The sequence below is a fragment of the Malaclemys terrapin genome, chromosome 8 (assembly GCF_027887155.1).
Source record: "Malaclemys terrapin pileata isolate rMalTer1 chromosome 8, rMalTer1.hap1, whole genome shotgun sequence".
In the NCBI taxonomy this organism is placed as follows: Eukaryota; Metazoa; Chordata; order Testudines; family Emydidae; genus Malaclemys; species Malaclemys terrapin.
Window position 1 is genome coordinate 38,336,741 of NC_071512.1, and position 21,913 is coordinate 38,358,653.

General features: G+C 44.5%; 3 protein-coding genes across 3 annotated transcripts in view; all 3 read left to right on the top strand.

Moving 5' to 3' along the window:
• The window catches only part of LOC128841919 (protocadherin gamma-B5-like), a 226,322-nt gene that overhangs the window by 112,676 nt on the left and 91,733 nt on the right, over nt 1–21,913 (top strand). The window lies entirely within an intron of this gene.
• LOC128841802 (protocadherin gamma-B5-like) lies at nt 1,443–21,017 on the top strand. Its single transcript, XM_054037235.1, is given in 3 exon segments — nt 1,443–1,566; nt 1,569–4,114; nt 20,858–21,017. Coding segments are annotated over 3 exon segments (2,676 nt in total). The 3' UTR covers nt 20,864–21,017.
• LOC128841807 (protocadherin gamma-A4-like) lies at nt 6,176–8,870 on the top strand. The gene has a single exon (XM_054037245.1). The coding sequence runs from the start codon at nt 6,441–6,443 to the stop codon at nt 8,868–8,870; it is 2,430 nt and encodes an 809-aa protein (XP_053893220.1). The 5' UTR covers nt 6,176–6,440.

Below are 21,913 nucleotides of genomic sequence, written 5' to 3' on the forward strand. Positions count from 1 at the left end.
CCTGGCAGGCCGGGCAGTTTCGGCAAATCGCCGCTCCCACTTTCCGCGGTTCGCTGCTCCGGGCCAAAGGGGGCTGCGGGAAGCTGAGCGGGCTAAGGGATGTGCTGGCGGGCCGCGTGCCAAAGGTTGCCGATCCCTGGACTATTTAAACATTATTTTAAATTTCCTGCAACAATAATGTTCTTTTGTCTTATATTTGAGCCTTGAGAATTTGAGAGAAATTGATGACACATTACAGTAATATGTTTTTATAGCATGTAGTTGGCACAGAAAAGATTCTCTATGTGGTGTTGTAGCCGAGTTAGCTCCAGTATATTAGATAGACAAGATGGGTTAAGTATTGTCTTTTATTGGACCAACTTCCGTTGGTGAGAAAGAGAAGCATTCGAGATTACAGCGAACTCTTTTTGGTAAACTCCAAAGCTTGTGTCTTTCACCAACAGAAGTTAGTCCAATAAAAGAAAAGATTCTAACATTTATTGTAATTTTTTATTAAAATAGTAATATATGTTTCCATAGCACATTGTCTAAAGCAATCAGAGAAGGGCTAACTCAAATATGTTTGAATAGTGGGCACGTGATTATAATTACATTATTTGACGGTCTCCTTTGTCTTTGTATCCCTGGGAAGACTTTGAATACATTGGCTCTCTAGGACTCATTTAAGTTTTCCATTCATGTTTAGTTTTTGGAATGTCTGGAAAACTATTAAACTGTTCTTTAGAGCGGTTCTACGAGTGAAAAGCACCTGTTTTTTCATTATAGTTCAACTCAAGAGAAATTTTCTTAGTACTTTTTAGAAACAACCATTGTATTGTGAGTGGGCAGATTACTTTCGAAGGAAAGATAACCTAAAAGTGACAATAAGGGCTAACCACGAAAATAGATTTGCTCGGGAGTTTAGATTTATATTCTGAACCCGCAATCACTCGTGCTATTGGGTTTAAAAACTATTGTTTTCTGTCAAACGCTTTGGAACTGTGTTTAGCAGAATCTCACCCAGAGGAGTGTTTGCGGAGGATGTGGTTATTACATGGAAATTGTTGTTCTTGTACATATTCATTACACTGACACAGACCAAGACGTACACCCACACATACACGCAAACATATATGGAAACAAAGGCAAAGAAATCTCAAGATTTTTAAGTTTTACACTATCAATAAATAGACACACACACATATCTATATCTATCTTTGTTTCTATCTGTATTCAAAAAGCATTTAGACTTTACATTTATACTTATATTAGGAAACACAGATGTTTATACTTCACGGCAATGTTTTTACTATACTACATGTTTTGCATTTACACGCAAATTAGAAGAAAAAACACAAAACAAAACAAGAAAACCGCCATGAATGATTGTGAGTAGAGCTGCCTTGATAAGATCGCTGCTATTGAAGTTCTCGGGCTGAGACTCGGAGTGCCGCTGTTGGCCAATGCGGAGCCAGGGCTGGAGCCGGAGATCCATCCGAGCCTCCTGCAGTGTGATTGCTCCGTCACACAGCGCGGATCGCAGAGGAAACAGCAGAGAGACCTTCACAGTCCGGCTGAGAAAAGGGAACGGACGTTAGAACACACAATACGGGAACTTTTCCCCCTCTGCCGCGGATTCCTTTGCCCAGATGGGATAGTAAACAACAGATGTAAACAAAACAAACAAGGAAAGGAGAGAGCAAATCTGACAGAGACCGGGATGGAAATCAGGCGCCGAGAGCCCAGCCGGGCAGTCACACGGCAGGTACTGTTGTTTCCCTTCTTACTGTCTTTGTTCTGCCGGGCGGTCTCGGAGCAGATTCCTTATTCCATACCTGAAGAAATGGCCAAAGGTTCCCTTGTGGGGAATCTCGCCAAGGATTTGGGATTAAATACCAGAGAACTGCAGCAGCGGAAGCTCCGTGTTAGTTCGGAAAAGCAATACTTCAGTGTGAATGGGGAAAATGGCAACCTGTATGTGAATGGCAGGATAGACCGGGAGGCGATATGCGGGGAGACACCCCTTTGTGTCCTGACACTCGAAACGGTGGTGGAAAATCCATTAAATGCTTTCCATGTGAATGTAGCAATCCAGGACATTAATGATAACGCCCCGCGGTTCATCAAGAGTAACATCGCATTAGAAATCAATGAGTTAGCACTACCGGGTACGCGATTTCCCCTACGACAAGCGCAAGATCCAGATACGGGGATCAACTCAGTACAGAGTTACCAGCTCAGCAAGAGCCCGCATTTTACCCTGGTTGTGAAGGAGAGCCCGGATGGAAATAAATACCCAGAATTAGTGCTGGAAAAATCTTTGGATCGGGAAAAACAAAGTTCCCATCACTTGATCCTGACGGCCGTGGATGGCGGAGATCCAGTCAAATCAGGGACGGCTCAAATTAGGGTTAATGTCACTGATGCCAATGACAATCCTCCCGAATTTACTGAGGAGATCTACAAAGTCAGTCTGAGGGAAAACCTACCTCGGGGGTCCTTAGTGCTTCAGGTGAAAGCCACGGATAAGGATGAAGGGGTACATGCCCAAATCACATACTCATTCAGCAACGCGAAGGAAAATGCTCGTACAGTATTTCATTTAGATCCTGAGAACGGAATAATTACAAATAGACAGTATTTGGATTTTGAAGAAACAAACACATACATGCTGGAAGTAGAAGCCAGGGATGGGGGTGGCCAAACTGCTCACTGCAAAATTCAAATAGAAATATTTGACGAAAACGACAACGCCCCGGAAGTGACATTCACATCTGTGTCCAGCCAAATACCGGAAGACTCAGTGCGCGGGACAGTGATAGCTCTGATCAAAACCCATGACCGAGATACCGGAGAAAACGGACACGTCACCTGTTACATTCTAAAGAGTCTGCCATTTACAATAGTGTCCTCTTCTCGCAATTATTATAAAATCGTCTCGGAATCTTCTCTGGACAGGGAAAAGACGCCGGAGTACAATATCACAATCACCGCCACAGACAACGGCTCTCCCCCGCTCTCCACCCAGAAAACCATCCTGTTGCAGATCTCGGATATCAATGACAACGCCCCTGTCTTTGAGAAACCTTCCTACACCGCCTATGTGCCAGAGAACAATCCCTCGGGGGCCTCTATTTTCAGTGTAAAAGGCTCAGACCGGGATCTGGACCGAAACGCCCGACTCACTTACTCCATCCTGAGCAGCAACCTCCAGGAGGTTCTCTCCTCCTACATCTCCATTAACTCCCAGACCGGAGCTATCTATGCCCAGCGCTCCTTCGACTACGAGCAATTCCGGGAGTTTGAAGTGCAAGTGAAGGCCCAAGACGGCGGATCCCCGCCTCTTAGCAGCAATGTCACCGTCAGGGTGTTTATTCTGGATCAGAATGATAACGCCCCTCGCATCCTGTACCCTTCCCTGGGAGCCGATGACTCCGCCTTGTTCGAGATGGTCCCTCGCTCGGCCGAGGCAGGTTATCTGGTGACTAAGGTAGTGGCGGTGGATGCTGACTCAGGACACAATGCCTGGCTCTCCTACCACCCGCTCCAGGCCACGGAACCGACGCTCTTCAGCATGGGGCTGCACAGCGGGGAGATCCGGACAGCCCGCGTCTTTGCGGAGAGAGATACTGTGAAGCACAGGCTGGTCACCCTGGTGAAGGATAACGGGCAGCCCCCTCTCTCCGCCACAGTGACTCTCAACCTGGTGTTTGCTGAGAACTTCCAAGAGGCTCTTCCGGAAATGAGCGACCAATCGGGTGACTCGGCACCTCAGTCTGATTTACAGTTCTATTTGGTGCTGGCTTTAGTCTTGATCTCATTTTTGTTCCTCTTGACAGTGATACTGGCCATTGTTATGAAACTGAGAACGTCAAGGAAACCCAAATTACTTCAGTGTTTTGGTCCTGAGCCTTATTCCAAGACTGGAACGGTGTTTCCACCCAACTATGAAAATGGGACTTTGCCTTATTCCTACCAGCTGTGTTTGTCCTCAGGCGCCAGGAAGAATGATTTCACTTTCCTGAAATCGAATGTGCAGATGGACGGGAATATTCTGTGCAGTGACAGCTCAGGGACGGTGTTTATGGGCAATGGAGCTAGCAGCTTACATCGTGGGACAGAGACTGCTGGGGAGGTAAGTTTCTGTTTTGATGCCTCATGTGCTATCTTTATAGAGAGTACGCAGTCATTGTGAAATACTGCCTTAATGTATTTAGGCTTTTCTTTTGCGCCATTGCCATAGTATTTGCGGTCTCAGAATTCGTTCTCAGGTGTATGACAGTGAAAGTTATCCCCATTTTAAGGATAAGGGTCACCACAATGGAGATAAGTGACGTAGGCATGTCAGAGAGGACATCTGCAATTGAGCACAAGATAAAACTCAAATGTTCTAAGGCCCTATACACTTGCTTAACTGCAAATCCATTCGCTCTTTCCAACGAGCATATTTTGTCTCATTTGAAAATATTTAAATTAAATAAGTGCATTATTCAGCGAGATTATATACCTGCTCGCCAGTATGATGTGCTTCTGCTAACGCCAGAGAAAAATAGGACAGCCTTTTAATTTTAATATGTAAATTTTAATTAATACTCTTCAATATGCTTCTTTTGAACTGTTCTTTGTAAAAGTGTCGTAAGTTTAAAGTGCCAAAAGTTTTGAAGTTGTTATAATCGCAATTATAGAAAGTGCGCTTGTGGTTTGGCCAATGTCTTGCCTCTTTCTTGTGAATTGTATAGCATGATATTTGGATATGGTATCATATAAAGCTACGTTTTTTTATTATGACTTTGTTATTCACCAGTGGGAGAGCGATGAGGAAATTTTGCAGGTCAGCTTAAATAAGTGATGATATAACCATAATGTGTTCTGGATATGGCACATCATTTACATGGAGGAAAGTGTTTTACAAATATCTGAGCGATTAAAAACTATTATAGGGCTATTTTTCTGTCTTTATCTGCACTTGTCACACCAAGTTCTCTTAGCTACCGTGAATCCAAATATTCAGGGGATCATAGGGAGCCATAAATATTCGTAAAATGATATTTTAAAGCCTTTTTATACATTTAACTGGCATTTTTGGGAGGACGGCTCTCTGTACTTTCCAGAGCCCAGAGCCCTCCTAAGCAAGTGCTGAGTCCACTGGGAATGTTAAACTCCTTTGCAATAGCGTAGATCTACTTGTAGCCCTCCAGGAGCTAGAGATATGGACCCAACTGTCCCTGAGTTATGACTGAACTGAATATTAGCTACCATAAGTCTCGGAACAGTTTAAATATTTCAAGGTAGGGGAAGGCGCATAGTCCATAATTTCCCTGGAAAGTGGATAGTTCAAATTTTCAGATTCTTGAAGCATCTTACCGGTTTGGAATGTTAGAGAATTTCCTTGAGGGGGTGCAACAGTGGCCAGGGTGCAGCTGAAGTGGTCAAATATGCATGAGAAATTGAAGAAGCATGTGATTTTATTAATCATATTGCTCTGCAATTTATCAAATTGATATTAACATCACATATATACGTGTCTGTGTATGTGTTTTGGCTGTGTACATACATGCACTCGTGTATCCTTTCGTATTTTGACTTTATATATATTCCTCTTGTGGCAGTTTTTCCAGGAAGCTAATAGCCTCTTATTGTAATAGCTATTATAAAACGGAATGTGAAACTTTATAGTACATTTTTGTATCACCCTTTTGACGAGCCTACCCAATGATAGCGCTCGTATGGCTCCTATATTTCTATGTAATCAAATGAGCTGATAATGAATATAGTGAATTAATGACAAATTTGATTGAGTCAAAATATCTGAAATGTGAACAAAATATTATTTAATGAGACAGATGAACAAGTCAGGTACAAGGTTACGACACGAGGATATCAGTATATTACAACTATACAGTTAGTGAGAGAAATTCTCATAAAATTCACAGTTAGATTGAAGTGCCACATATAAAGAGAGAGTAATAACTCTGGCAAAATCGATGTATGTGTAATTCATAGAAAACATATTAAAATTACAAATATATATCAGTAACTCTGTATAAGGAATAAAGTCAGATTCGCCTCCGACAACAATTTATTTGTTTTCTGGGGATATATTGGACTCCCCTATTTACCTACAAAACAGAACGTAGCATATTTTAAAAGATTAAATGTCAAATATAAATACAACTCTACAAATTCCAGCGCAGAGCTACTGCAGTAATTGGTTGTGACTCAGAGCGCCGCTGTTCACCAATCAGGGAGAGAAACGCGAAGAGAGATCCAGCCAGCCCAGCCCCGCTGTTACACAGCACAGAACACACAGATCAGACTCTGGGCTAAGCATTAATGGACGATACTGGCTGAAATTGGCTCCTGATTTGGTACCCAATATCTTCGGGAATATTTGACCAAAGATAAAATCCAAACAGAGACATTCCCTGACAGAGAATCGGCGGCGCTACATCAGCAAGGAAATGGCTCATGCACAGAAGCTCCGGCACTGTACAGCTCCCGTCCTATTCTGCGTTATATTGATTGCCGTTTCGGAAGCAGTTTCTGGGCAGATTCGCTATTCGATTCCTGAGGAAATGCAGAAAGGCTCTTCCGTGGGGAACATCGCAAAGGATCTGGGGCTGAATGTAGAGCAGCTCTCAGACCGCGCCCTTCGCATTGTTTCCAGAGGTAGGACACAGTATTTTGCTTTGAATTTTAAGAGCGGCCATTTATACGTCACGGAAAGGATAGACAGAGAAGAAATCTGTGGTGGGATGGAATTGTGTCTGTTAAATTGTGAGGTTATAGTGGAGGATAAAATGAATCTTTTTCCGGTCGAAATTGAAATCACAGATATTAATGATAATGCTCCCAGCTTCCAGTCAGAAGAATTAGATTTAAAAATCAGTGAAACAACAGCGCCAGGATCACGGTTTTCTGTGCGTCAGGCAGAGGACCCGGATATGGGACTAAATTCAATCCAGAGCTACCAACTCAGCAGTAACAGGCATTTCTTACTGGATGTAGAAACGCGATCTGATGGAATAAAATACGCTGAACTGGTGCTGGAAAAGTCTCTAGACCGGGAAGAACAAGCCGTTCACAATCTAATCCTCACAGCCACAGACGGGGGAGATCCAGTCAGATCCGGCACTGCGCAAATCCGCGTTATTGTTCTCGATTCTAATGACAATGCCCCGGTTTTTAGCCAGCCTGTCTACAAAGTGAGCGTTTGGGAAAATGTGCCTAAAGGTTCCACAGTTGTTACAGTAAAAGCCACTGACCTGGATGAAGGAGTCAACAAAGAGGTGAAATACTCTTTCCAAAAAATCACAGACAAAGCTTCCAAAAAACTTCAACTGGATTCGAACACAGGAGTTGTAACTATTGTGGGAAATCTGGACTTTGAGGAAGCTGCATTATATGAAATTGAGGTACAAGCGCATGACGGGGGAGGTCTTTTCGACAAATCGAAAATTGTAATCGTTCTTAGCGATGTGAATGACAATGCTCCCGAAATCGCTCTCAGGTCTCTCATCAGCTCGATCCCCGAGGACTCTCCCCCCGGGACTGTGATCGCCCTTTTAAACGTGCAAGATCTAGACTCCGCAGGGAACGGGGAAGTCACATGCTCCATAACCAGCAACCTCCCCTTCGAGCTGAAGAAACCCTTCGATAATTATTACAGTCTGGTGACAGACCGAGCTCTGGACAGGGAGCAGGTGGCAGCATACAACATCACAGTGACCGCCACGGACAATGGGACTCCTCCTCTTTCTACAGCCACCACGATCCCACTTCGGATTTTAGACACGAACGACAACGCCCCCTTCTTCGATAAAACATCCTACACCGCCTACGTCACGGAGAATAACCCGAGAGGAGCCTCCGTTTTCTCCCTGAAGGCGAATGACCCCGACTGGGGGGAAAATGCCAGAGTCACTTACTACATTATTGAAGGAGACAGAAGCGAAGTGCCTTTGTCCTCCTCCATCTCAATTAACTCCGAGACTGGGGCTCTCTACGCTCTGAGTTCCTTCGATTACGAACAGTTCCGGGAGATTCGGTTCCAAGTGCAGGCTCAGGATGGGGGTTCCCCACCTCTCAGCAGTAATGTCTCCGTCACTCTCTTTATACTGGATCAGAATGACAACACTCCGCACATCTTACATCCCTCCTTTCCCACCGATGGCTCCACGGGAGTGGAGTTGGCCCCTCGCTCCTCCGAGCCGGGTTACCTGGTCACTAAGGTGGTGGCGGTGGATGCAGACACGGGGCAGAACGCCTGGCTCTCCTACCAGCTGCTGAAGGCCACAGAGCCGGGGCTGTTCTCTGTGGGACTCCACAGCGGCGAGATCAGGACGGCGCGCTACTTTGTAGACAAAGATGCCCTCAAGCAAAGTCTGGTGGTTTTAGTGAAGGACAACGGGCAGCCCCCTCTCTCTGCCACGGCCACTGTCACGGTGGTGATGGCTGACAGCATCCCCGAAATCCTCTCCGATTTAAGCAGCCTCTCAGCTCCTGCAGACCCCCAGTCCAGCCTCACCTTGCATTTGGTGATCGCTGTGGCTTCCGTTTCCTGCTTGTTCTTTATCTTTATCATAGTGTTACTGGCCCTGAGGCTCCGCCGGTGGAGAAACTCGCAGCTGTTTGACTCCTCGAGTGTGACTTTCAGTGGAGTTCCCGTCTCACAGTTTGTGGGGCTCGATGGAGTCAGAGCTTTTCTTCACTCCTACTCACATGAGGTTTCGCTAACCACGGACTCCAGAAAGAGGCAGTTCAACTTTCCCAAATCAAACTATGCAAATGCAGTGACCAGTGATCAGACTTGTGAGATAAAGGATCCTATTCTAGTTACTGAAGAATTAAACATTAGTAATGGGGATCAGACCTCGGTTCAGGTGAGCTAATATTTTTGGCGCTGTTTTATGGTCTAAATACATGTGTGGAACCAATAAAGGCACTTGTAATTCATTTGGAATTAGATTAGGTGGTATTGGAACCAGCGGAGTATTTGGTCAGTACATATAAATAAAATGTGTGTGTGTGTACACTAATGTTTGTACCGAGCTATAAAGAACAGAGATTCTAAATCAGTTCCGATGAAATAGCGATTGATATAAAACCTGGCACTATCTTTGTCTATTTTTGGTGAACTGTACCTATAATTATAATTAAATTTATCTGTTATTGGTGTAGGGATATTTCAAGATTGTTTTTTTCATTGCATCATAGGATAGATTTTGAGCACACGGCTTCGAGAGATGCTTGAAAATTGAGACACGTGAGGGTATGACTGGCAACCTTTTACTGTGTTTCCTTAGGGCAGTTCTATAGGAGAACTTTGTCTAGTGGGTACTTACAGTTCAGTTTATGAGACTGGAACCTTTCCTTAATTGATTTAGAAATACTTTCTGTGAGTGGGCAGATTTTTTTGAAGAAAAAATGAATCTAAAAAGGACAATAAGGCTCCAAGTGTAAGAGCATTGTTTCGCTCCGAAGTTTTCTTTGAGGTTTAGAGCCTGCGGCCGCTCATGTCATTCTCGTATTACAAATATTGTCTTGTGTCCAACAATAGGTAAGTATCTTTGGGTGTATTTCAGGTATGTGGTAGATGTGATTCTTTAAATAGAAATTGTTATAAATGTTGGAAAGTTCTTGTCATTATTCATATTCATATATACATACACACATACATACAAATATATAATTAAAGAATCAGACCCATCACCTGCATACATATGGCACAGAAAACTAAGGCCTGGCACTATCCACAGATGGATAGATATGCGTGTGCATATGCAAATAGCATTTACGGCTATTTTTATTTATTATTTATTTATTTATTGTTTACATCTATTCTGTGATTCACTTGTTTACAATTAGGGACAATCATTTTAAATGCTGTACATATAGAATACATAGTAAGCAGAAAAGAAAACCTCCCATGATAGTCACTTGACCTGTACCAGCACCTGAATAAGATCGCTGCTATTGCAGTTCTCCCGTTGAGACTCGGAGTGCCGCTGTTGGCCAATGCGGAGCCAGGGCTGGAGCCGGAGATCCATCCGAGCCTCCTGCAGTGCGATTGCTCCGTCACACAGTGCAGATCGGATAGAGCATAGCAAAGAAACCTTCACACTCTGCCTGAGAAAGGGGAACATCCTCAGAGCTCTCTGTACACATAATCAACAGGCAATCTGGGCTCTGGCTGCGATACGTTACCGCTGATTCCATCCTTTCTAATGTAATGAAAACAAAGAAAAAGAACCAGGAAGAAGAGAGGAATTCTGACGGGCACTGGGATGGAAATCAGGCATAGAGAGCCGGGCTGCGCAGTGACACGGCAAGTACTGCTGTTTCCCTTTTTCTTGTCTTTGTTCTGCCGGGCGGTCTCGGAGCAGATTCGTTATTCGATTCCGGAGGAAATGGCCCAAGGTTCCATTGTGGGGAATCTCGCCATGGATTTGGGGCTGAGTGTGAGAGAACTGCCCAACCGGAAACTCCGTGTTGTCTCTGGAGCTAAAAAACAATACTTCAGCGTGAATAGGGAAAGTGGCAACGTCTATGTGAATGACAGGATAGACCGGGAAGAGATATGCGGGACATCTCAACTCTGCGTCATAAATTTCGAAACTGTGCTGGAAAATCCCTTGAATGTTTTCCACATAAATGTCGCGATCCAGGACATTAACGATAATGCCCCGCTTTTCTTAAAAGACAGCATCGATCTACAAATCAGTGAATCCAGTTTGCCAGGGGCTCGATTTCTCCTTGAATATGCTGAAGATCCTGACGTTGGGATGAACTCTCTACAGAGTTATCAGCTGGGCCCCAATCAGTATTTCATCCTGGAAGTCAAAGAGAGCCAGGATGGAAATAAATATGCAGATTTAGTGCTGCAAAAATCACTGGACCGGGAAAGCCAGAGCAGCCTTCACTTGATCCTCACGGCTGTGGATGGGGGAGAGCCGCAGAGAACTGGGACCGCCCAGATATGGATTAATGTCACCGACGCCAATGACAATCCTCCCATCTTCACACAGGAGCTCTACAAAGTCAGCCTGAGGGAAAATGCACCGACGGGCTCCTTAGTGCTTCAGGTTAAAGCCACTGACAACGATGAAGGTTCAAATGCTCAGATCAGCTACATTATTAACAAGGTATCAGAAAAGACCCTTCAAAAATTCAGCCTGGACTCAGAAAATGGAAAAATCACAGTAAAGGAGCCCTTGGACTTTGAAGAGACACATGACTATACCATGGCAGTAGAAGCAAAGGATGGAGGCGGACTAGTGACACACTGCAAAGTGGAAATAGAAGTTATTGATGAGAACGACAATGCCCCCGAAGTGACATTCACATCCGTGTCCAGTCCTGTCCCAGAAGATTCAGTACCTGGGACAGTGATAGCTCTGATCAGTGTTAATGATCTAGATTTTGGAGATAATGGAGAGATCTCATGCCATTTACTGGACGATTTTCCGTTTACTACAATGTTGTCTTCTAATAATTACTACAAGCTCCTCACAGACAGCACCCTGGACAGGGAAAGGACCCCGGAGTACAATATCACAATCACCGCCACAGACAACGGCTCTCCCCCGCTCTCCACCCAGAAAACCATCCTGTTGCAGATCTCGGATATCAATGACAATGCCCCTGTCTTTGAGAAACCTTCCTACAGCGCCTATGTGCCAGAGAACAATCCCTCGGGGGCCTCTATTTTCAGTGTAGCAGCCTCAGACCGGGATCTGGACCGGAACTCCCGACTCACTTACTCCATCCTGAGCAGCAACCTCCAGGAGCTGCCTCTTTCCTCCTACATCTCCATTAACTCCCAGACCGGAGCTATCTATGCCCAGCGCTCCTTCGACTACGAGCAATTCCGGGAGTTTGAAGTGCAAGTTAAGGCCCAAGACGGCGGATCCCCGCCTCTTAGCAGCAATGTCACAGTCAGGGTGTTTATTCTGGATCAGAATGATAACGCCCCTCGCATCCTGTACCCTTCCCTGGGAGCCGATGGCTCTGCCTTGTTCGAGATGGTCCCTCGCTCGGCCGAGGCAGGTTATCTGGTGACTAAGGTGGTGGCGGTGGATGCTGACTCAGGACACAATGCCTGGCTCTCCTACCATCTGCTCCAGGTCACGGAAACGACGCTCTTCAGCATGGGGTTGCACAGCGGGGAGATCCGGACAGCCCGCGCCTTTGCGGACAGAGATGCTGTGAAGCACAGGCTGGTCACCCTGGTGAAGGATAACGGGCAGCCGCCTCTCTCCGCCACAGTGACTGTCAACCTAGTGTTTGCTGAGAATTTCCAAGAGGCTCTTCCGGAAATGAGCGACCAATCGGGTGACTCGGCACCTCAGTCTGATTTACAGTTGTATTTGGTGCTGGCTTTAGCGTTGATCTCATTTTTGTTCCTCTTGACAGTGATACTGGCCATTGTTATGAAACTGAGAACGTCAAGCAAACCCAAATTACTTCAGTGTTTTGGTCCTGAGCCTTATTCCAAGACTGGAACGGTGTTTCCACCCAACTATGAAGATGGGACTTTGCCTTATTCCTACCAGCTGTGTTTGTCCTCAGACGCCAGGAAGAATGATTTCACTTTCCTGAAAGCGAATGTGCAGATGGACGGGAATATTCTGTGCAGTGACAGCTCAGGGACGGTGTTTATGGGCAATGGAGCTAGCAGCTTACATCGTAGGACAGAGACTGCTGGGGAGGTAAGTTTCTGTTTTGATGCCTCATGTGCTATCTTTATAGAGAGTACGCAGTCATTGTGAAATACTGCCTTAATGTATTTAGGCTTTTCTTTTGCGCCATTGCCATAGTATTTGCGGTCTCAGAATTTGTTCTCAGGTGTATGACAGTGAAAGTTATCCCCATTTTAAGGATAAGGCTCACCACAATGGGGATAAATGACCTGTTCATATCAGAGAGGAATTCTGCGATTGAGCACAAGATAAAACTCAAATCCTATGTGGAGCGTTGCTTCGACTATGAGTAATTCTGGTAGCTTGAAATGCAACTGAAGGCCCAAGATGGCGGGTCCCCGCCTCTCAGCAGGGTCACCGTCAGGGTGTTTATTCTGAATTAGAGTGATAACACTCCTTGTATCCTGTACCCTTCCCTCTGAGCGGATAGCTTATTCCTACCAGCTGTTTATCCTCAGATGCCAGGAAGAATGATCTCACTTTCCTGAAACCAAATGTCCAGGTAGCAGATAATATTTTGTGCTGTGAAAGTTCTGGAATGGTATCTATGGGCAATGGATCTAGTAGTTTACATGCTGAGAGACGCAGCCAGCTGCGGAGCTGAGCTGGTGAACTTATAATTTCATATTCATCTTTGTTTGAAGATTTTAAAGTAACTCTTTTCATCTTTAAGAAGTGTAGGAGGTCATTGTGAAATTGAACCGTACTGGTTTTTAGACTGTTATGTGGTGCACACAATTGGCGTCTCTGAAACACTAATTAGTTGTTTCCACAATAGTCCTGCATTTTAGAGTAGCTTTATTTTACCCATTTTACTGGGGAGGAGCTGACGCACAATGGGAATGACTGTAAGATAAAGATGTAAAAAAAAACGATTAAACTGCTTCTCTTGCAGCAATTTTTGCTAAGAGTGTGATAGGAACCTGATTAGTTAATATAGACACAAACATATAAAGATTCTATTGTTCCACTGATGACCCACCCCTTAGGTGTTCCTTATGTAACATGATTTTGTGGTGTGATATAAAAGTTTTATTGGCATAAGTTTGTGGTGGCTGAATTACTCAACAGTAGCAAAGCTATTAGAGCATTATGCGGGTCATTCAAATGAAGTTATGATAAAACCGTTACATTTCTTCCTGTAATCTGTCTATGTCTATATCTTACAAGGGGGACATTTGTTTTACAAGTAATGTACAGAGTTTAAAAAAAATTAACGGGACTTTTTTTCTTTGTAACTGCCCGTTCAAGTTAGGTTTCCTTAGTTACGTTGAGTCCAACTGTTCAGTAAGGGTGTGAAGCCAGACCCGTTTAACCTTTAAATGATGCATTTAAAAAGTCTTTGTATATAAAAGTGAATGTATAATTTTTAAGCAGTCTGGAGTGGCTCAAAGGCCTGAGTACCAACCACAGGACAGGCTGTTAAGATGCAGGGCAAAAACTCCTAACTGGTTGTGAGTTCTATATTAGATTTCACCAACCAAATAAGAAGTGTAAGCTCCTCAAGCATTATTACAGTCTGAACATGGAGTCACAGACAGTCCCCAGGGGTACTCTAGTCTGTCTTGCTACCTAGGTAAGCTTACCTCTCTGATAGATAGTCCCTTATCCCAAAAATCATAACAATATTCAGTTACTCCCAGTCCCAAAGGACCAATCACTTACCCCAGGTCAATGGCACCTTGGATCCTTACACTGCAGACAGCACTTGTAGTCAGGCCTACAATAAATTAACTAAAGATTTATTAAACAGATTTATTAAATTTTATTAAGAAAAAGAAATTAGAGAGTTATTTACAAGATTAAAGCAAATAAACATGCACTGACAAATGAGTTACAGTCTTAGGTTTCATAAGGTGATAGAAGCTGCTCTAATATGGAAGCTCTATATGTCCTTTAGGGCTAACCTTGGTTAAGCAGCTGTGGATCCCTTGCTTATTCTTAGAAACCTTGCCCTCCCAAAGTCCAAGCTGCAAAGAGATTCAGTTTCTTCTTGTCAGAGGTCTTTATGCCCTTCCCCCAGAGTTCAAACTGATTGGAGGAGTCCACATGCATGTCTGCTCTTAGTGATTGTGAGGGAGGAGCAACAAATCAACAAAGTCTTTTGTCCTCTGATGTTCCACAGTGGTTTGTCTGGTGTTTATAGGCCTTCTTTTGTTGGGAAGGCGCTAACATCTCCTCTGGTAAACTAGTATTTCACACTTGCTTCTCTCCTGACTGTGTGGGTTTACAGTTTCAGAGCAAGCACTTATACAGTTACAGGGCAAACACTTTAATATTACTTTATAACATGGGGTACAGAGATTATAAGTGAGATTAATGCATGCAGCAATTTACAAGCATTTAATAAAGTCTAAACAGTAAACACATTTTTATAAATCTAATACCTGTTTTAACAATACTAATACAAAGGTGAGCCAGACTGGTTTCCAGCTAAGCATTTATCAGTGTTCAGTTGAGGCCTACTGGCCGTGGCATGAGTAATGTTTTTAAGAACCAGTTTTTCTACACTTTCCCAAGATAGAAGCAAGTACTGGGTACCACTGGAATGCTATAACTCCTTTTCAACAGCAACAGACAGTGCTTCTATTTCTAGCCTGCAAGAAGTAGACTCTTCATAGTCTCACTGGCTATTGACTACTATGGGCCCAGGGGCCAGTGTTTTTATTGTATTTTATTTCTTTAATTTTTTTATGTGAGAAAGGTCATATACCACTTTGGAGGGGAAAAGGAAAACATGTACTTGTCTGGTTGGTACTTTTAAAATAGCGATTTTGTGTTAGCTTCTCAAATGTTTATAATAATAGATGTTTTTGCCATGGAATAGGTGTATTAGTGGTCAGAGTGTTCAAAAGTATACGACAAGCTGTAGTATCATATGATTTTACTCACCATATGTCTCAGCAATTGATCACATTGACGTTACTAGTATGCGTGTGTCCTATATGTGTGATTTTATATTTTAAATGTTTGCATTATTGGAATATATATTCCCCTTGAAGTAGCATTCTTCAGTAGCATTGCCAATAGCTCTCCATTGTTCTAGATACTATAAAACTTTGTATGACGACTACCAGACCGATAAATATTAGAGTTAAAAATTATTTTATCACTGAATAGATAAAGCCAATGTATAGATAGCACTCCTGAGTCCTTTATTCATATTTAATCCACAGTGCAAGAACAGACTTAAATGACAAAAATGAACAAATCAAATAATACAAAAATGTGAAATAGTACATCTACTGATGTACAAGTCAGGTATAAGTTTACTACAAAGATATAAGTATTTAGCAATTGCACAATGCATCATAAGAGTGAAATGCACAGAGGACAGTTGAAACATAAATATATATGTTTCTCAAATTCAACTGTATATTTGATAATTCTGGACCATGTTATGTATTTGTAATTCATAGTCAAGCAAACAAAATAAACAAAATTAAACCACTAAAACTTTATAAGTAATAATCAGTTCTACAAACACATATTTTATTCCTTTGGAATACTTCAGACTTATATACATAATAATTAGAAAATAGCATATTTATAATGTTAACTCTCAAATGAAAGTACTTGTCAAAAACTCCAGCATGGAGGTTCGGCAGCTATTGATTGAGACTCTGAGCACCACTGTTCACCAATCAGGGAGAGAAACGTGATCAGAGATACAACCAGCCCAGCCTGGCTGTTACGCAGCACAGAACACAGACATCAGATTCACACTCACCCAGTGTTTAATTTGTGCCAGGGCTTGCCAGGACTGAGTCCTGGCACCTTTGGGATTGCTAGGACAGTTATGAAAGTAAAAAGATTGCTTGAGCCCCAGCACCTCTTTTATTACAAATTAAGCATTGCACTCAAGGGATCTGGACTGAACAGTAAAGAACTGTATTCTAGGAATGAATTTAGCTTTGGTTTAACTATCAACATTACCGGTAACATTCAGCCAAAGACAGAATTAAAACACAGATATTCAGTGAAGGAGAATCAGGAGCACCACATCCACACTGGCACAGGAACTGTGAGCTCCTATGTCAGGGCAGACTGTGAAAAGCAGGGCAGACACCCCAAACTGGTGATGTGTTCTATAATTAGATTTCACCAAGCCAGTAACAAATGTGAACTCCTGGATCACAAGACCAGTCTTATCATAGAGTCACAGAAAGTCCTCTCAGACTCTCCAGTCTATCTTGTCATCCTGACAAACTGGACTTTGTGATAAAATCACAAATCAAATGAAACCAAAAATCACACTACATCAGGTTGCTCCCAGTCCCAGGAGACAAGTTACTTACTTCACATCAATTGGTACTCTAGATTTTACACCAAAGATAGTGCTAGCAGCCAATTCTGTAGTAAACGAGCTAAAGGTTTATTAGCTAAGGGTATGTCTACACTACGAGAGTAGTTCGATTTTACTTAAATCGAATTTCTGGAATCGATATTGCAAATTCGAACGTGTGTGTCCACACTAAGGACAGTAATTCGACTTTGTGAGTCCACACTAACGGGGAAAGCGTCGACATTGGAAGCGGTGCACTGTGGGCAGCTATCCCACAGTTCCCGCAGTCCCCGCTGCCCATTGGAATTCTGGGTGGAGCCGCCAATGCCTTCTGGGTAAAAAAATGTGTCGAGGGTGCTTTTGGGTAACTGTCGTCATCCGTCCATCACTCCCGCCCTCCCTCCCTGAAAGCGCCAGCGGGAAATCAGTTCGCGCACTTTTCTAGTCAGTGACAGTGCGGACGCCACAGCACTGCGAGCATGGAGCCCGCTGCGACCATCGCTGCAGTTGTGGCCGTTCTCAACGCCTCACAGCTTATCATCCACCTTTCCCAGAGGCAGATGCAGATAAGTCAGGCGAGGAGGCTACGGCACCGCGGTGAGGGCCTGAAGTCTGAGAGTAGCACAGACCTGTCAGAAAGCACGGGACCCAGCGCCGAGGACATCACGGTGGCAATGGGTCATGTGGATGTTGTGGAACGGCGATTCTGGGCCCGGGAAACAAGCACGGACTGGTGGGACCGCATAGTGCTGCAGGTCTGGGATGAATCCCAGTGGCTGCGAAACTTTCGCATGCGTAAGGGAACTTTCCTTGAACTTTGTGAGTTGCTGTCCCCTGCCCTGAAGCGCAGTGACACCCGGATGCAGGGCCGGCTTTATGCCGATTTGGCCGATTTCCCCGAATTGGGCCCCGCGCCTGAGAGGGCCCCGCGCAGATCGGCAGCGTCTCTGCCTGAAACAAAGCTCTCCCGGAAGTAGCAGCTCTTGCTGCTAGGAAACCAGAGACGCTGTGCTGGCCGGCAGAGGGCTAGAGCTGAGGCAGCGGCTGTTGCAGGTCGGGAGGGGGGAGAAGGCACATGTGCTTTGCAGCCTTCCCCTCCCCTCCCCCCAGCACTCACCTGGAGGAGACGCCGAGGGGGTTTCCTGCAGTGGACCCACCTCACTCACCTCGGCCCCACGCAATTGGGCAGCAGTGTGTCCCTGCCTGAAGCAAATCTCTGTGGCTCTCTGGGAAGCAGCAGCTCTTGCTGCTAGACAACGAGAGACGCTGCGCTGGCCGGCAGAGGGCTAGAGCTGAGGCAGTGGCAGCCGCGGCTGTTGCAGGGGGGGTGGGGGGGAGGGGGGAGAAGGCACATGTGCTTTGCAGCCTTCCCCTCCCCTCCCCCCAGCACTCACCTGGAGGAGATGCTGAGGGGGCTTCCTGTCCACTGGGAGACGGGAATCTCTGCAGTGTGGACCTCACTCACCTGAGCAGCTGCTGGGGCTTCAGTCGGTGAGTGTTTGACCCTGTGATTCCCCCTAGGTGTGTAATATTGGGTTGGTTTTGTGGTTTTTGGTGGTGTTGCTGTTTGAGGGTGAGTTTGTGCCTGTGTCAGTTTCAAAACTAAACTCGGGATCAAACCCAATAAACCCAGGAAGAAAGCCCCGAGCCAGTACTTAGTGCTGTGAATTCCAGGTGAGAGAGAGAGGGGGGTTTGGATGAGGAAATCAAATACATCAAAAGGGGAGAATGCGAAAGGTCTTCAACACGTCAGGCTGAGACTTTTACCCCCCCCCCCCCGAGAGAGGGGAAACCGAGGCACAGAGTGATCTGATTTCCTTCCCCAAATTATTTTGCAAAGGAGGGGGATGGGGGCTCCTATCCAAACCAGTTCCCTTCCCATCAACTCTGCTTCCCCTGCTGCAAGACCGCTGTAGGGGCTGAATATTTCCATTAAACTCTGGCTCCTTCCTTTGCCCTGCAACAATAAAATAGACCGGCTTTGGGGGGGGAGGAATAGCCCCCCCCCAAAGCTGTGTGGACATTAAGTTTTTTTTGAGGGGGGGGCACGATAATATTCCAGATCAATCAAACGCCCAGATCAGCCTTCTAGCCATCCAGCAGCTCTAGGGCAAGGAAGGAAGGTGCAGAGTGGTCGCAAAACAGGGGTGAATTTAGCGGGGGGAGGGGGGGTCTGGTTGAAATCCCACCCAATGCAGCCACACAGAATCGCTGGCAGCGCTGGGAGAGGCCAGGAGTGGAAGCAGGTGACCCGGGGGTGGAAGGACATTTGCCCTCAGTCCTGGGCTCTGGGATGGACTAGACTGGGTGGGTGGTGGGTTCAGTCTAGTCTTCCAGCCTGTTGCTCTGGGGTTTGTGGTTTTCATCTAGCTCCACCAAAAGTGTCTCTTAGATTCCTCTGCAGCAGTAAAGTATGCAGCTGCGGGGGCAGGGCTGGTTGTAGCCAGTTCCTGTAGCCCCAGGGCTCAAGGGAAGTTCCAGAAGGAGTGGCTGGACGAAGCCAGCTCATGTCCCTTAATCATCTCCCTGGGGGAGGGGGATGTACCACCTTGTAGCAAGGAGGCCACCACAGCTGCTGATTGCCAGGAAGTTGCAGGTCAGCAGGGGGCAGGGCCTGCCCTGGGGTGCACAGAGGCTTGTGTCCCAAAGGTGGAAGTTGGGGATCTGGGGACCGCTGCGATGAGAACAGGCCCCAAGGACTCTAGCTGGAAGCAAACCCAACCTGAGTGAAAGGGGGGGATTTTGCTGGCCAGCGAAAGGTCTCTCATAGCTGGTAGCTGTGAGCCTACAGCTGGATCGGGGTCTCTTTCCCTTTTGGGGGGACACAGGAGTGTCTGCCCCGTAGGGGAGCCCAAAAATGAATTTTAGGTATACTGCCTCCGCCATGGTCAGTGTCCAAGTCTCTGGCAGTAAGTTCAGGAGGAGGGTGTGACGTTGTGCAGTCTATATGGTTTTATAAAAACATGATAATAAGTGAATATAATGTAACTGGGATAGTTTATAAAAATATAATAAATGAATATAATGTAACTGGGATATGCTTCATGCAAAAGGTCTCTTGTAAGCTATCATTACAAAGCTTATAATCTACTGAGTGTGATCATCCTATTTGTATAAATGTATCACTCTTGTATCTAAAACTAGAAATATGAAATATAACTCTGTGGGCCTATTGTAATTATGCAAAGTGTGGGCCATTAATGGTGGCTTGGAATCTTGATGACTCCCATTGACCAGGACCATTGTCTGCAGATGGCTGTGTTTACCTGTTAGTCTTCCTGTATATGTGTGTGCTGGCAAGTGGGTAATGAAGTCTTGCAGTGACATGTAATCATGTCACCTGAACTGGAATCCATCTTTAACCTGGTGCTTTTCCAGTGAGGGGGGTTGGAAACCCAGAGGGACAAAGGGTTCCCGCCTTATGCAAAAGATATATAAAGGGGTGGAACAGAACAAAGGGGGGAGAGGAGCCATCATGAAGAATCCCCTAGCTATCACCTGAGCTGGAACAAGAGCTGTACCAGGGGAAAGAATTGTGCCCAGGCCTGGAAGGTGTCCAGCCTGAGAAAAAACTTACTGAAGCATCTCTGACGGAGCCAGGCGGCGCTGGGGGGATGAGGGGGCAATTTTATATTAATAAGGAAATATTTTATAAATTAAACATTATTGAAGAAAATCAGTTGTACAAATATCCAAACAAATTATTTTCCTAATATGAAAGTGAAAATCTATAATTATTCTTTTAGAATGTGGTGACGTCTATCAATATGGGTAAGAGATCAAGAGACATTGGTAGAAAGTACCCAAGTGGGAGTAAGAAAAGAGCCACATACAAGGCAAAGGCAGTTGAAAGACAGAAGCAAAAGGGTGCTTTAAACAAGTATTTTAGCAGACCTGATTCTACTGTTGAGCCAGAAGAGCTCCGTGAAGATGCAGATATGGTTGAAAATTCTCCAGTAGAACATATGACACAGACCGAGAACGACAGCAATGACAAAGAATTTGAAGAGCCAAATCAGTCTGAAGAAGACACTCAAGACAATCACGGTGAAGAGAAGACTACGAAAAGGATTATAACTGATGCTGAAGGTACTGAGGGTCAAGAATGCTTTTCTGATAATAAAGATGTGAGTGATTTAGATCCAGAGCAGAAAGGCAACTTCAACTCTGCTGACCAGATAGAAATATCTGATGATCCTGCAACTTGGCCAGAATACATTAGCCAGCATATCAGGGAGTATTTAGTAGAACAAGGGCCGCCTAAAATTACTGTAGAAGATTTCCCTAAAAATAAGATTGGGAAACACTTTTCAAAGTTTCACTGCAAAAGGAAACTTTCAAATGGTGAAATTGTACCTCGTCCATGGGTGATATACTCAGTGTCAGCCGACAAGATCTTTTGTTATTACTGTAAGATTTTTTGCAATAATGTGACAAGTTCATTAGCATCTAATGGTTTTAATGACTGGTCTAATATTCATACAAGATTGGCCGAGCACGAAAACTCAAAAGGACATTTACAAGCTATGCTTAGTTGCTGCGACCTTCAGCAAAGGTTATCTACTGAAAAAAACATTGACTCAATACAACAAAAATGTATTGACCAAGAAGCAAAACGCTGGTATCAAGTTTTTGAGAGACTAGTCGCTGTTGTTCAGTTGCTAGCAGAACGAAACTTATCATTTCGTGGGTCGGATGAACGGCTGGGAACATCATACAATGGAAATTTTCTTGGAGTTATTGAATTACTGGGAAAGTTTGACCCAGTGATGCAGGAACATTTACGAAGAATCAAGAACAAAGAAATACATGACCATTATTTAGGAAAAAACATTCAAAAGTTATTAGTATTATAGGGAATGCTGTTAAACATGAAATAATAGCTCGAATTAAGGCTGCTAAGTATTTTACTATTATACTCGACTGCACTTCTGACATTAGTCACCAA